Source organism: Cariama cristata, unplaced genomic scaffold, assembly GCF_000690535.1.
Source record: "Cariama cristata isolate BGI_N322 unplaced genomic scaffold, ASM69053v1 scaffold6276, whole genome shotgun sequence".
In the NCBI taxonomy this organism is placed as follows: domain Eukaryota; kingdom Metazoa; phylum Chordata; class Aves; order Cariamiformes; family Cariamidae; genus Cariama; species Cariama cristata.
In genome coordinates this window covers 1,799-17,547 of record NW_009620264.1, presented here as the reverse complement: position 1 = coordinate 17,547, position 15,749 = coordinate 1,799, and the positions used below count along the sequence as shown (strand labels likewise).

Here is a 15,749-nt window from a genome sequence, read left to right as displayed (position 1 = left end):
GACTCCTCCTTTCACATTTCCGTTTCTTTATCAAACGCGCAGGAGCAGTACAAGGTGCGAGGAGAGATTCACTTCTTTTGATGTAGGGACTAAAATAAGTCAATGAATACAAAACAATAACAGTAACTGGTGGTTGAAATATACGCAAAATGCTGGAGTAAACACAGCCTAAGGTCTTCACTTTTTTCTGGCACAGGTAGATGCATTTTCAATAGCTTAACTATTCAGCTTTCCAAATGGCAATCTTCCCTTCTTCCTTTCCAGAGCCACTGAGGACGTATCTGTCCTCTGCCGAGCACAGCGCCTTTACTGTATCAGCATGACCAACCAACTCTTTCTCCACAATCTTCTTCTCAGCACTGATCACATAGATCTTCCCTTTGCTTTTGCCTTGCAATCTTCCACTGCTGCCAACCCACATCTAGAGGAAAAAACAAAACAAAACCAAACCACAATCATTTTCACTACTTTACATTTCAGTCTAGGACACAGCTGAGAAGTTTTACATGCTACACTGATACAGTGAGGGTTCTCTCTTGCTAGGCTGGAAAAGGGAAACACTGAAAATTTCCTATATATATGTACCTGTTGGAGTTCATATCTTTCTCTCAGACTTCCTGATACTCCTCAACCTACTCACCTCCTCCCAGAGCTCAGTCACAAAGCAGAGGAGTTCCTCTCCCTGGGCACACCTCCCACAGCTGTACTCACCGCTGGCCGGTACTGCTGTAAGAGCAGGGCTCACCCTGCAGCCGGACACCTGGGTAGCAGCACGTTCCCATCGGAGCGTTGTCTGGGAAGCTGCGTCAGCTGTGGCAGCTGCAATGTTTGGAGAGGACAGGGCCTTCTGCTGGGTGGGTACTCTTGCTCCCTGGTCAAGCTGGCAGAGTTACAGCACCCCTCTTGCACACCAACTGCTGTGCGAACTGCCGCGCCACGGCCTGTTTGCCCACCCTGGCTGCTGGCGCTCCCCAGGGGTTTCTTTTTATAGGTGTGAGGGGGCCTTGTCCACTGTTGCTCCTGGCCCCACCCCGGTCTCCTCAGCCGCTGTGGCATGAGCTGCAGGCTCCTGGCGGGTCTCTCTGTTCCCCTCGGGTTCCCCCGGTTCAGGAACACCCTGTGCACCGCGCTGGAGCGCTCCACTGCCAATCGATCATGCTGGCACCGGAGCTGCTCACCTTGGCCACTCAACTTGTCTTTGGTTCCACAGACCCAGCGCAGACAATAAGACAGGAGGTGTCACTTTGCCACCGTTAAACCCACAGCATGCCCGTGTCTTGAGTGCTGTGTGTAGTTCTGCTCTCTGCATTGCAAGAGCAGAGAAAATCCAGGGAGGAGTAACTAAAACTATAGAGGAACAGCTATAAGCAAAGATGGAAAAAGCCAGGACTCCTTAGGCTAGAGAGAAGAGAAGGCAGCTAAGGAGAGATCACATTAAGGTTTACGAAAATCACAAGAGTGCAGATAAGCAGAATGTAGAACCATTGCTCAACACATCCCACAATTAGAGAAGTAAGGGACACACGTGGAAACCAGTAAGAGTTCAGTTTCACTTAGAAGAAAGTACTTCTCTGTACATGGCTGGCAGTGAACTTCTCGAACCTGCTGCTACAGGAAACTGTGGCACCAGCAAGTTCAAAATGACATCAGATCCACAGAGACTGGGTCCAAAAATAGATAATAAAAGACTGAGGCAGAAGTGCACGTTTTAGGACCCCTAAACAAGAACCATGGACAGTGAGGGAGCTTAAGGGGAACGGACTGCAGATACAGGCCATGCTCACACGCTCTCCCTGCATAGCACTGCTATTGCCACCGTTAGAAGAAGAACGTGGGGCCAGATGCACCTGGTCCAGCACAGCAGAAAACAGCCATGGTCATCTTGTGCAGTTTTGTACAGAGCAAGTACTCACTGTTGTGTATTAGTAATGCTTGCCAGCCAGAAAGCATCCCATTTCAGATAGATGCGATTGGTTTTGTCTCAGGTTTCTTAAAGACAAACAATGGCTTATTTTTAATTAAAGCACTTAAAAGCAAGTCTGTGGTAGACAACCCTACCAATGTTGTTGTTAGCCTTTACCAGGCTGCAAGTTCATTCTCAGTAACTGCAATGCTGTGTAGAAGAGGAGTATGGGTGCTCCAGCTAGTACAACAGGGTCCAGACTCCCCCTTGGACAACTGAGGCTGCCGAGCTGTTGGCAGGCTGAAAGATGGAGCGTTGAACACTCAGGTTCAGGAGATGAATCACACAGGGATATTTTCCAGTTGTTCCTTTTTTAATCGATGAGTTGGACTACAATGTTAATTAAGGTGGAGCTGAGTGAGGAGTAAGCGGAAGAGAAAAGAAACAAAGTTCTTAAGTAGAACAAGAGAGGGCTTAATGCCTTGGGGTTTCCAAACAGTCCTCTCACTCCCTTAAAACAGGGCTTAAATATATCTATCTCTACTTTGGGGAAGGATACCTCAAAAGGTTTTTCCATTTTAGTTCACAAATCTAACCAAGGGCTGAATACACAGAAAGCTTTCCTATTTCACGAGGCACTTCTTCATGAAAAAAAGTCATTTTTGAGGAAGGAAGGAGGGAAAATCTGAGAAAAAGATTCAGAAAGTTGCTTTCTCAGTAGAGATATATATATTAGCTATTTATTTGCAAATTAACCCTGAACCTGTGCATGCAAAATCACAACTACAATCATTTGCACAGCTACTGATACCATGAGAAAGAGCAGGTACACAGCCTGAGGCCAATGATGACAGAGACACAAGATACTAAGGTAGGAAGCCCTTGGCTCCTTTGGCCTCTGTTGAGTTAGGAATGTGGTAACTAAACAAGAAAAAGGTCATCTACAAAAATAGGCCAGCTAATTGGCATTTATTGTTTGTCTATTAACCTTTTGCAAGGCTTAGTCTTAGGAGCCCTGAGATTAAATATCAAGGAACCTAAACTTTCAGTTTCTATGGTTCCCTGAAAATGTCAATGGCCAATAAAAGTCACCATGCATTTAATTACTGATGAGGCTTTTGGCATGACATGCATTTTAGGGTACACCTGTAAAATTGTGTTGGGCAGTCATTAGCTTCTCTGATTTCAAAGAGCAATCAACATTTCAAACCAGTACATATGCAAACACCCAGTAAGGAAGCTAACCAATGACAGTCCATGAGAGCTGCAAACAAAACTTTAGTAAAGAATTCCACAACAGGTAAAAACAGTCCCAATGTCTCTCACCTGATTTTTAACTCTTATCATACAAGTAATCTCAGAGCAATCTTGAAGATGAATCTTTTGAGGTGTACTTGAAAAGTCTTTGGTGTTCCAAATATACAGGTCACTGCTCCCTGAATAAGAGGCCCACACTTCGTCTCTCTAAAGCACAGAAAGATACGTTTAACACGAGCACTGCTGACAGGAAGTATACTGCGATAAGGCACTGTGGCTTGGAATGCCACATAGTCATGCTTCCTTTAAACTCTATTAACAGTTTCAGTGTAATACCTCAGGGAACAGCTGGAAGCAGAGAAAATAGGAACACACATCCTTCAGGTGATGCTCAATTTTCATCTGTAGTCGAAATTCATGAGTTGACACTACAAGTATGCAACTTCCAGTACCTTCAACATAGATAAAGAGTAAGAGAAGTGCCTACTTCCTCCATCTCTATAAACCATGGAGAAAAAAGGCAAAATAAAATGGATGCATCTAACAACTGTCTTGTTTCTCAGTCAACAGTGAAATCTTTGAGGTACTTCTTCCCAGTTTTCACAGTATTTATTTTTTCTTTCTATATCTCTTCTTTCTCCAAACACAGGCTGCTATTCTGCAGGGCATATACCTGTTAGCTTAGAGTCCAAAAATGATGAAAGGAGAGGAAACAAACTCCTTAAAATGAGGACATCTCATACTGAGGTTCTCAAGCACACAATTATTTTCACCTACAGAACTGAGACCAAGTGTCTGTGCTACAAAGTTAACAGGGCTGAATCCTCACCCCACCACAGCAACGGCAGCATCGCTACTGCCCACAGCAGGACCAGGAATTTCCCAAGGCTTTAGTTGCTGTTCTGTTAAGATATGTCTGGATTCAGGCTCTTGTGTGTGGCAGTACTGAGAATCAGTGCAAAATTCTTGAATCTGTCACCATTTATGAAACAACTTCAAGATGATCCTTTACCCTAGCACAAAGCTTTACTTTATTCATCTGAAGTCCTACAGAAGGGATGACGAATTTCTAGAAGTGGCCAAAATGCAGGTCTGGGGCTAACCAAGTCAGACCAATACCATAAAGTCTAGCTGAAATACCAAAGGCTATTTGGAACCGCTATTACCCCTCTAGACTTTAAAAGGACTTTCTCAAAGTTTTCCATTCCAATTTACAGGCATCACCAGGGGAGGTCATACAAACACAGCGTAGCCAGAAGTTGCAGCCTGCAGCAGGGGCAATACCTCCAGGAGTGATCCAAGCTAGCCGTCTACGTAAGTGGTTTGGAGGCCCTACCTACAGAAGCCTGCTTAAACGTTTAGACTAAGTGGAGAATGGGGGAGAACATCATGTACATATAACTCTGAGTTTGAGATTAATGTATTGTTCTGCCTAATAAAACAGTATATTATATGAAGATTTTTTTTTTTTTTTAGTTATTTGAGGAATGAACTTACAGCACCACAGTTGGTCATTATGAAGCTTGATAGAAGTGAGATTTTGGCAGGGCAGCTGAAAGACACGGTTAACTTTCAGAGTGCTGATGTTCCAAGCAATCACTGTTCCATCTAAACTGCTTGAGTACGCTTCACTGTTGGTACAGATTAAAAAAACAATAACGAAAGTATCGTATACATTCATGTTCAGAACTGAGTGCACACACAGAAGAGATTTACTTGCAAAATAACCAGTCTTAGAGTAAGTCAAATTAATGTTCTTCATTCCAGAGATTGGAAAAGTAAAGCATAGCAACGATTTCCAACAGAAAATGGACTGAAGTCCAAAAGGCTTCAAAGCCAGATACTATCGTTATTTTAATAGCAAACAATTAGACTGATTTAATTCTTTTAAAGAAGGTGACCGGAGTCTTGAGTGGACAGGAGCATGTCCATCCCGTGCCCACCAAGACGCCCAGGGAAGGATCCAAACTTCTTGTCTCCCCTCGCTATATTCTAGGTAGTTGGCTCTAGGCAGCCCTAAGTGCACTTAAGCAACCAGCAGCTCTGGCATGCAGCCAGGCATCCAACTTTCAACCTGTTTATGTCTCCTATTGGAACCAAAGTATTCTATTTTCTTCCTCTTAAGCTTATACTTTACAAACTCTGTATCACTGGAAACACCGCAGGCTAATTCAGAGCTCTAAGTGAACTAGAGCATGCATTACATCATGCATGAAGAGTTAAGTACAACAAAAACTTTCCCTATAATTCTCCTGAACACTGTTGCCTGTTGGATTTTCTCTTTTTCTCTCAAGTTAGGACAAAAATACCTCAAAACTGGTTTTCTTAGTTTTCTCTGCTACTAGCACCTGAGAAAACAAATTATACTATCCCTTTTTTTACCTTTAACATTTGTTGTCTTCACATGAGAAAACCTTTTTCAGAAGGTTCTAACACCACCTAAGCAAATTCTCCCTGAAACCCAGTTACACCTGCTGCACCACTTGTAGAGCTATGGCTGATGTTTGGTCTGGCCTGGGAGTGTTGCTGCTCCCATGGGAAGACAGCAGGTGAAGGCCTCCAGCCAACACTCTTCCCAGTGCTACCAAAAGATCAAAAGCATTTTGCCTGAACAAAACAATAAATGTATTATTTCTTTTAGAAACAGGCAGGAAAAATCCAGAAGCATGCTGTAAACATCTAGTTGATGACGTGCTCAAAGCAAAAGTGAAGTGGTCTTTAAACTCCATCTGTATTGATTCATCACTGGATGCTGCCAATTCCTGGCTGCTCTCATCCTCATCCAAAAAAGCATTCCTCTATCCTCTTTGTTCCAAAGTACATAATGCTCTTTCTTTAAAAAGGAAATTCTTAGCTTACCATATACAATATGGGAGCTACAAAAACAGGTTAAACGATGGCTTATGTTAGCAGGATAAACCCCCTCATTTAAAACAATAAATTCTTTCCAACATCTAGGAAAATCAGTCACTGATTTCCTATATAGGCTCCTTTACCTTTTGCACAAGTTAACTTTTTGCCTTTGTTTCAGTTGAATAATTAAAGCACAATACTGTATCATCTGTATCTGTAACTAGTCCTCTGCTCACTGCGGGTCAAATTCTTTAGGCTGGTGAATACTCTTTTAGCTACATAAAACGGCTTTCTATTTAATGACAGGAAGATTTTCCACATGTCCATGTCCCTTCTGCTGGTACAGACATCCTTCACATTTGCTTATATATGTATTTTTAAGAAGAAAACATTGTAAATAAATATACCTGGGTATTCCATTATTCTTCTCCACAATGATGTCTGTAACATCAGAACGATGATCATTTAGTTGCTTATTACAAGACATACTGTGGGTGTTGATTATATAAATAATGGAGTCTTGAGAACCGATCCACACTTGACTCTGTTCTACCATGATCATACAAGTCTGGGGAGAAAAAGCAGGATTAAATAAAATCTAGAAGAAAAACCACTCCTTAATGTAACATGGAAAAAGGCTATATTAAGATGCTACAGTTTTCTGGTGATTACAGAAGGAGATCAAGACTCGGCACTCCCATATTCTATCCTTTGCTCTGCTCTATAAATATTGAGAGGACAGATCTCTTTGCTGAGTTTATCCTTCAGTAAACAGGATTAATAATGTGACTCAGTAACTGACTCAAAGCTGTGTTTCCTGGCCCAAGCAAAGTAAAAGTTACAAAGGGCATAAGGGGAAACCACAGAAGGTAGTGTATTTGTCTCTTCTAGATTGGAAGCCGTCCTAACCATCTGATATAAACATACTTCCTACTTCAGTTAGTAGTGTCTAAGAAAATACTGTCTTCTCCTCTACTGTCTCTGGAACATCCTTCCCTCATTCATAAACTCTTTATTTCTCTCCCTCCTGAGTCCTATCAGTTCCAAACTTTCCTCCTCTTTTCTTTGGAATAGGTCGGTATCCAACTCTTCTCCTGGATTTCCATCTTCCCTCTACCCAGCTCTTCACCATCAGCTTTACCTCTCCCTTTTTGAATCTCTCCCACAGTCATCCAACAACAGTGTTTCTCAGCTTTCACGCAAGTGACCTATCCAATCCCTTTTCCTGTGTTTTCTCTCTACTGCATGTTTTTCACTCAGTCTGCAACTCTGGTTCAGCTTCCGCCTTCATTGAGAGAGTTACTCTTTTCAGGTAGTCTTTCACAAACAACTCTCTTTAACTTTCTGGTTGAGTCATCTTCTTTTAGAGCGCTATCTCCCTCTCAATATAATCCACCTGGTTTCCTTATACCTTTCCTCAATTTCCAGTTCTTCAGCACAGGTGACTTTTCATCTATTCTTAGGGCTCCCCTTCTCATCTTCTCTTTATATTAATTCTCTTATTCTTTCTCCTCAACTGTTTCAAACCTGCCTTCCTGCCCCAAGAACCCAGGCCATTAGGCCAGCAGGCCCTCCCAATACCCAGTCCATTGCTTCTCACCATTGACTTGTTTCATTATGAATCCATTTTCTCTCCTTTCCTTTTTTCTCAAAAATCTCCATTTCTCCAAGTTAACTGAAGACCAAACAATTCAAGTATCTTTCTACAACTTTTAAGGAACAACAGTGATTCAGGATCATGCAGGCTATAGCAACAAAAACACCAAGCTAAAGCAGCAATTGTGGTCCATGTGTCAGTCTTACCAGTTTAGAGCGGCCCATTTTGAAACAGTGTTGTTGAATAGACCAGGTAGATGCATCAAAGACCACCACTTTCCCCTCATTTAAAGCACACCATAGCTTCGGATGAGCATTGCCAGGTCTTTCTGAAGGGTCAAGATGCCCTAGAAATGAAGTAGAAAAGATGAGGGAGGTAAAAGAAAATAAATCACTTTCGGAGACGCACGGGAAAACCATTATTAGGTAGAGCTGCTTTCTAACAAAATGCATCTGTGTTTTCGAACTTACATCACCAGTTAATGAATGACAGTTTTCACAATGAATTTGTGCTCATTTTCATCTATTTGTTGAGCTCACCTGATCATTTAATCTTACACTTCAGAGTTATTCGAGAGCAGAGATAATCTTTATAATTGATGACTAAGTACCTAGCTAACTGGGATTGCAGAAAGGCGTTTAAGCCCTATGAAACATAACTAATAAATACACTCATTCTCTCTGCTCCAGTAGAACCCCACTTAGAAGCCCCATACTACAAAGAAAAAAAAAGCATCACTGAACCCACCACAACCCACTCACCCACCCACCCCTGCCCACTTAACTTAGTGGAATTCCATTAACTTTCCCCTTTTGTCTCAAATTGCCAAATACTAGGAATTACATATGAACTTACATCAGAAGACTAGTAAGGTTATGAAGTTAAGAGTTAGGAACGTCCAGAACTAACATATCTGCTACCTCAATTCATGCCCATTGCACACAGTCCTTAACTTCCCCTTTTTTTTTTTCTTTGGTTGGGTTTTTTTTTTCCCCCCAATGCTTTTTGAATTAGATATAAATGTGCCAAGTATCACAGAAAAGCTCACAAGGAAATTGATAATGCTTTCTTCAGGGATGCACTTAAATTACATGCGATGAATAGTACATTAGATCACATGCTATGAAATGAGAGTCATGGGCACATAGGTCTGGCTGGGATTTCAACAGGTGGTACACTACTCCCTGCGCTGTGGTTCAACCAAACACCCCCATATGACTCTACTGAAAAATAAAAAAATAACAATGAATATTGATCAGTGGTGGAGCATCATTCATCCACCCTGCTCAATAAATGAGAAGTCTTAATGGGAAATCGGCACATTAACACATAATTGAAATCTATTCTAAGGCATATACACACACAGGAAGACAAATTAAGACTGTGAAAGCTATGCCTTGGAGTATCTTAATATGCAATATTACTGTTCTTTTTTTAATGATTTTCTGTTTTAGTATTCAACACACAACCAAAGCATGTCAGAATGTGAACAAAATCAGGCAGTTATAATACCAAGTGTTATGCTTTATAGGCTAATTAAAGCTGGGCTAACAAAGAAAGCAATACATCACCTTACCTGGCGTATAAAGCAAGACATCTATTGCCTGTGGAAATGTCTCACCAGCTGAGGGGTTGATCTTGTGCTTTAATGTCTCTGAAGTTGTTTTGGGGACCATCATAGGCACTAAAATGGATTTTTAAAAGATCGTGAAGCGCACACTTAAGTCTGAAACATCTATAATTCTTATGAAATAATAATTCTGCACCATTTATTCACATTTCTCACTTTTCTTTCCCTCTAGCCTTAGCTGACTTGGAGAGCCCAAATGCCATTTGTATGAATTCTGGTAGCAGAAGCATGCATACAACACCCAAGCAGTCTAAACAACCAAAACAAAAACACAGCATCCAACATGGAGACAGACATACCAACTAAGTTTCAGATGCACAGAAGGAAAAAAAAAAAAAAAAAAACCACAAACAAAAAAAACCCAAAAACAAACAAAAAAAACACCCCAAGCCCTAACCTTTATATTAATACTATTTAATAAACTATGTCTGTGAAAGTGCAATCAGACTAATGTCTTTTTATATTTCTGCAGATAATCAGTTGAAAATCGGAATATAAACAGAAAGAGCTGAGACAGGTGATGCAACAACAACAGGCTTTGTAGCATTGCTATGTGACTGACCTTCATTTTTCATCCTGTCAAAATAAGACAGTTTAGAGGCTGCATATATGGTTTTGGAGGACTGCAGGGCACCAACCACAGCATCCATCAGGAGAACATTTGTCAGTGCTTGCTGAATATACTGAGGATCCTAAAGACAAAAGTCTTACTTTAGTTCATCTGTTGCTCATTATTCTTACAAGTCTCCACATTCAACAATCACAACACATGCCATTCTTAGCACAAGCACTAGCTGGTTGCTGCCCTGCAGCATAATTCATGCTACTTGCAGCCAAACCCCACTGCCACATCACATGTTCAGCTCCCAAGCAAGGTCATGGAGCAGGGAGGCAGGAGCCAGGGTTAATTCATTACACTCAATGAATACTTCAGATCTGGCACAATCTTGAAATGCAAATGAAACCGTACGAATGGCACTGATGAAAAAAAACACACAGCGGACACAGGGTGGATACCCATTTTCAGGCTGGATCTTTCTTCACAGTAGGGAAGTACGCATTATACTTCATCTTGGCTAAAATTATTTAAATCCTTCCTGAAGGACCACCACATTTTCACTATTAAATTCAGCAGTCAAAGAATTATGTGGTTTAAATGGAAACTCCTTTTTCTCATGGATTTTCTGGCGGGAGAATACATTTTGCTCTATTCCTTGAAAGGACCTATATTCACCAGGGTTCTAGCATGGTAAAACTACGCGTTATATTTTGAAGCAAGGTGGGGAAAATTTTCTGTTAGTTAGGATCACTGTTCTCATATGTTGTGAACTTCAAAAACTATTTCACAGAACTAGTGACTAAATTAAAACTTCCATGCCAATGGATAAGTAATCTTTTTCTTTTTTTTTTTTTTTTAATTATTCTAGAAGTATTATATTTAGAAATAACAGCAAAAATAAAAGTTTATTACTTTGCTATTCTTTGCCGAAACCTGGAAGTTCTAAGATCGATGCATGAATTACTTAGAACAGAGACAGAAATCATATACTTCATACTTATTTGGTTAGAAATTCCCATATTTATACCTTGTGATCATCTGCCATTTTCTTTCCAGCCCACATCTCTTTCACTATCAGGTACCAGAGATCACACTCAGTTTTAAGGTTAGCTTCAAAGACTTCTTTTTTAGATAATGTTTTAATCCTCAGAGTAGGTATTCTCAAAAGAAGGAAAGCTACAGTCGTGCTCTTAACATCCTGGAAAGGGATGGAAAAAAGAAAACAAGGAGGATGTACCACGCAATCACAGATAAGGTGCAGCACTCATCCTACAGGGTAACTTTCTCTAACTACAGCTAATTATTTCAATTGTCCATACACACTGTTAAGCAGAGACGTTTTATGAAAATCTAATTTCCAAGCAACATCATACAGACTGCACTCCATAGTGGATACAAGCTGGCTCGCTGACACCACAGTCAAATAAGCAGACTTAATGCTCATGTTATTAAACATCTCTAGCTCTATATATGCCATGTGCTGCACTTTGCACATCTCTCTACATCTCGAGGTTATGACCTCTAGATTTTTATTCTATGTCATCTCAGCACCTAGCAAACCATACCACATCAGCTCTGAAATTTTTGGTCCAAAGACCCAGAATTTTATCTAATCACTCTTAAGTTACTGACTTCAGAGGTGTTTCCTACACTCCTTACTGAAACGTGAAGTTGAGAGACAGATCACTTTGCAGACTGGAACACGGCCTATATGCACAGGCATGCAAGAGAACAAGAAGTTACTTGATGCTCACCTCTATATCCCTGAAAGCAGCAATCTGGACATAGCCAGGATGTCCTCCTTCAGTCAAAAGGAACAAGCGCTTTTGGGTCAGAGCTATTTTTCCTACACCATAGTTAGTTTTAACTGAGCAGGATAACTTGTAGACACATTCATTTTTATCTAGATGCTCTATTACTGCTGGTGGCAGATTCACCTCTTGAGCTTCTGCTTCCGTTTCTTTCCAGTAGTTGTAGAAATCTCTGAATGTTTCAGGATCAATTTGTTTCTGATGTCCTAAAAAATTTTTAAAACCTATTTACTGTGAGAAACTATTATACAGATTTACACAGAAAGATAGCTTTAAAAAGATACTAACTTTCAAATTGTGCCTCTGACAGCATAATAGGTAAGCAAGGTGCAAAAACTACAAAAAAATATGCCTGGAAAACAGTTAAGGGACAAAATTCTTCTCTTGACGTAGAGAGATTCCTCTGCAGTTAGCCTAGGCCATAGGTCCCATACATCTGGCATCCTCCCTTCCACCTTACTCTACGGAGGGAGGGAGCAAACACTGTGCCAGTCTTGCTTTTTCAAATGCCAAAAATCCAGTCAGCCAGTGGGAAAGGATTTGCACTTCCCTACTGAACTGAATACTTTTCATGACGACTTTCCAGTTCTTTATTCTGTTGACGTACTTAGCAACCTGGGATAAAAACTAAAGTTGTAACAGTTAAACGTTTCAGCAATAGGTATTCTAAGTAACTAATTATTCTAAGAATTTAAGTGTTTGGACAGTAGAATCCCAAACAAACACAAATTCTTGCGAGATGTATGCTACATCTGGCTTCAGACAGTCTTGCTATAGTCTTGCTATTTTGGCCAATGTTTAATCCTTTGTGGTCACAAAATAAAACAGTTACCAGAATAACCAGGTACAGAAAGAGAATTAAATAGTATTTTATAAAAGCATTCTCAAACTATGGTTTTAGAAATCAATCACAAGATTCAGATCTCATTCAGGAGAGAAGACAATTCTCTCAAATATAAACATAACCTCTCCTTTTGCTATGATGACCATCCAAGAGGTATTTGAATTCTGGATTTTTTTAGTTTATTTTTAACAGGCTGCCACCTTGCGATGCTACCTAGCAGTTTCATAACAGAGCTATTTTCCATTAGCAATTAGGGCAGCCTTGTATTCACTTTACTTATAATCTAAGCCAAAGCAGAACTGCGCACCATCAGACCACAGAACTACCTCACCTACACAACACAAAATATTGTAAATTTTGTGCCCAAATATAAGTAGAGTCCTTGTCTTTATTGTGGATGCAAGTATAGAACATTCTTGTATACATTATAAATCTATTCTCCATAATTATCCTAATTAAATAAAATTGTCCATAAAGCTCACATATTGTGAGTTTTTACAGGCCCAGAAAATGTTGAATAATAGTTAAAAACAATTGGAGACAAGACTTTCATTTTGGTTCACAAAAAAATGGTTTGAAGTTGTTATTGCACCAATGTAGATGATCACTAAAAATGCATCTTATACTCACCTACTGTTAAGGCATCAAATAACCGATGTATAGTATCTATATCTTTGACAATCCCAGATTCCTGGATTCGTTTCACAAAATCATCCAGTTGCATGTGTGTTTTCGGCAATTCAAAATTTTTTACATGGTCATCTATTTTCATAACTTCTCTTTGTTTTTCCATCACTCTACTTATCAGCTTCTTCAGCTCAGGTTTGCGGTCTGCTTGCAAACGCTCAGGAGGAGGCATGGTTTCCACTATTTTTCTTACAAGATCAGTAGGGAAAATTCTTAAGTCTGTTTTATCTAGGTTCTGAAAGTCAGAAAGTGCATTTAGTAGCTTCCCTTGCATCAAGCTAATAAGTCCCCGGAGGTAGAAGTACCTTGCCAGCAATGCTGAGTTATCAGGTGGTAAGGTATTTATAGCTTTGCTGAGATGGTTGAAGAAGTCTGTATAGTAGGAGTGAACACACTGGAACATCAGAGGAAAGTGAATTTCTGGGATTTTGAATGTACTGACTGATTTGGAGGGCATTTTCACAGCTAAAAACAAAGGGGAAAAAAAAAAAGTACATTGATTAGTACAAGCAGTGAGTAGAAGTGCAAGTATCTTCACAACCAGCAATATTACAAACAATAAAAGCAATTCCCATCACAGCAACAAGCAATTACATCGCATGAAATTCAAGATTACAGTTGTTCTAGGGACACCAATATATTTCTATGTCCATTGTTCTTATTATCAGAATATTCCCATATCTGATAACATCAATTCTGGGAAAGAAAAGAAAAGCAAAAAGAAAAAAAAAAAAAAGGAAAAAAAAAGAAAGGAAAAAAACCAAAACAAAACATGGAGTTTCTATAGGACTTGCTTCGTTAAACAGTGATAAGCCTAAGTCTATGTTTAAAGGTAGTGGAGAACGGGACATAAGATGGATGAGGCCTGAACATGGTTACTGACTCAGGAAGGAATTCTCCAACATCAATCCTATTGTGACCAATCAGTCTTTTGTGGTACAGCAAAACCTAGAGCAGGCTACCGACTGCTTTAACATGCAAGGAGAAGCACAGACGGGCCCCAGCTCAAAATGACTCAGCTCACCATTTCTTTCCAGCATCTGACACTGTTTCTGTGAAAATTATTCAGTGATGTCACCAATAAGGACAACAGAAAAGACTCTGTATTTGTTCAACACGTTCTTCCCTTACCAATGCCTGTTTCGATTCTTCGAAGCGAGGAATTTCTAGTAGGGCCCTCTGGCAGCTTGATATCTTGCAGATTAGGCATGCTGATTACCATACGCCTACTAATCATGTACTGTGAATTAAATCGTTTAGAAGCCATTTTCTCCATAGTCAGCCTTCTTGGGGCATGAAACATCAAGTTTAATCTGAGAAAAATAAAAATAATATATAACTAGTTTTAAAATTCAGTATACATACACACTAAATTACTTTTTTTTTTTTTTAATAATAAATTACAACTACAGTACCAGTTTACAACTTCAACAGCCATGACTGGACATGTTCACATCACCCCTTTACAGTAATCTTCATAAAATGGCCTATCAATTAGTCATAACCCTATTCATAGATGACTTGATCTCATATCAATAGAGTCAAAAGGACTTTTATCACTGATATCAACAGAAGATTCAAAACCAGAATAAGGAATGAGAAAACTTTACCTATCCTCTTCAGACTGGGTACTCAACTCAAGTCGAGCAAAAGCATCCATCTTTCTGTTCAGACGAGCTTTAAGAAAAGAGTGAAACATGTAGGTCTCTAAAACCTGTGAGACACAAACTGGTTAACTGTGGATCATTTACAAATTACATTTTCACTAGCATGTTTTGCTCATTTTTATTACCTTTACATATGCAAAGCTGAGAACTTCCAGTTTACCAATCACAAACCCAAAAATATTTTGCTTCAACAACAGCAGACTAACTCCTTTTCCATTCACCTTCTGTACTTTCATGATATTTGCTTAGTGGCAAAAAGAAATCTCAGACCAGACTCCAAAAGTTGAAACCAAACAATATGAGAAATACTGAGCAAAACTGAGAGTTTTAGCTACAAGTTTAACAGTATATTTTCTGTCTATAACTAAGTGCCGATAATATTGTCTATGGTTTGGAGTAAAAAGTTTGTGGCACTCTAAATTAACATTATGCCATCAAACTGAAAAGACAAATTAGTCATCTTTACTCCTGGTAATCCCCAAAATTGTTCCCTGCTCAGGTAATTATTGTGGTGTCATCCAGAAACAATTTCTGAAAGGTCAAATTGCTACTTTTAGGATAGAGGACACCATGGAAAGCTACCATCTCCCACCATTACAAATTAAAACAAGATGAAAGCTAGGATTTGAGGCAATATAACACGTATACTATATAAATGTTAGTTCTAGCACAGGGCTTTTAGTACTGTTTGAAATAAAGAATTCAGAAAACTAATCCGTTCAGCAAATCATATGAAAACTTCACCAGGAGACAATATTGTTATAACCAGGAGTCCTGTCTTTATGTTTGTACAACCTCCAGCCTTTACAAGCTTACTGTCAGTCAGCTGTACCTTTGAATGTACCTACGAAAAATTACTTTAATTAATGATATATCCCAGAGGTTTGCCTAACGTACCCTTGTTAGTCTTGGAGGTTATCACAGGAAAAAAAAAAAAAAAA

General features: G+C 39.6%; 1 protein-coding gene across 1 annotated transcript; it reads right to left on the bottom strand.

The window, feature by feature from the left end:
* Nucleotides 1-220: 220 nt before the first annotated feature.
* DENND3 (DENN/MADD domain containing 3) lies at nt 221-14,855 on the bottom strand (the record flags this gene model as incomplete). Its single annotated transcript, XM_009701551.1, has 13 exons — nt 221-421; nt 3,230-3,367; nt 3,497-3,612; nt 4,658-4,791; nt 6,421-6,581; nt 7,817-7,956; nt 9,187-9,294; nt 9,803-9,932; nt 10,827-10,997; nt 11,554-11,816; nt 13,085-13,606; nt 14,273-14,454; nt 14,752-14,855. Coding segments are annotated over 13 exons (2,370 nt in total), but the record flags the coding sequence as incomplete, so codon positions are not given.
* Between the last annotated feature and the right edge of the window lie 894 nt (nt 14,856-15,749).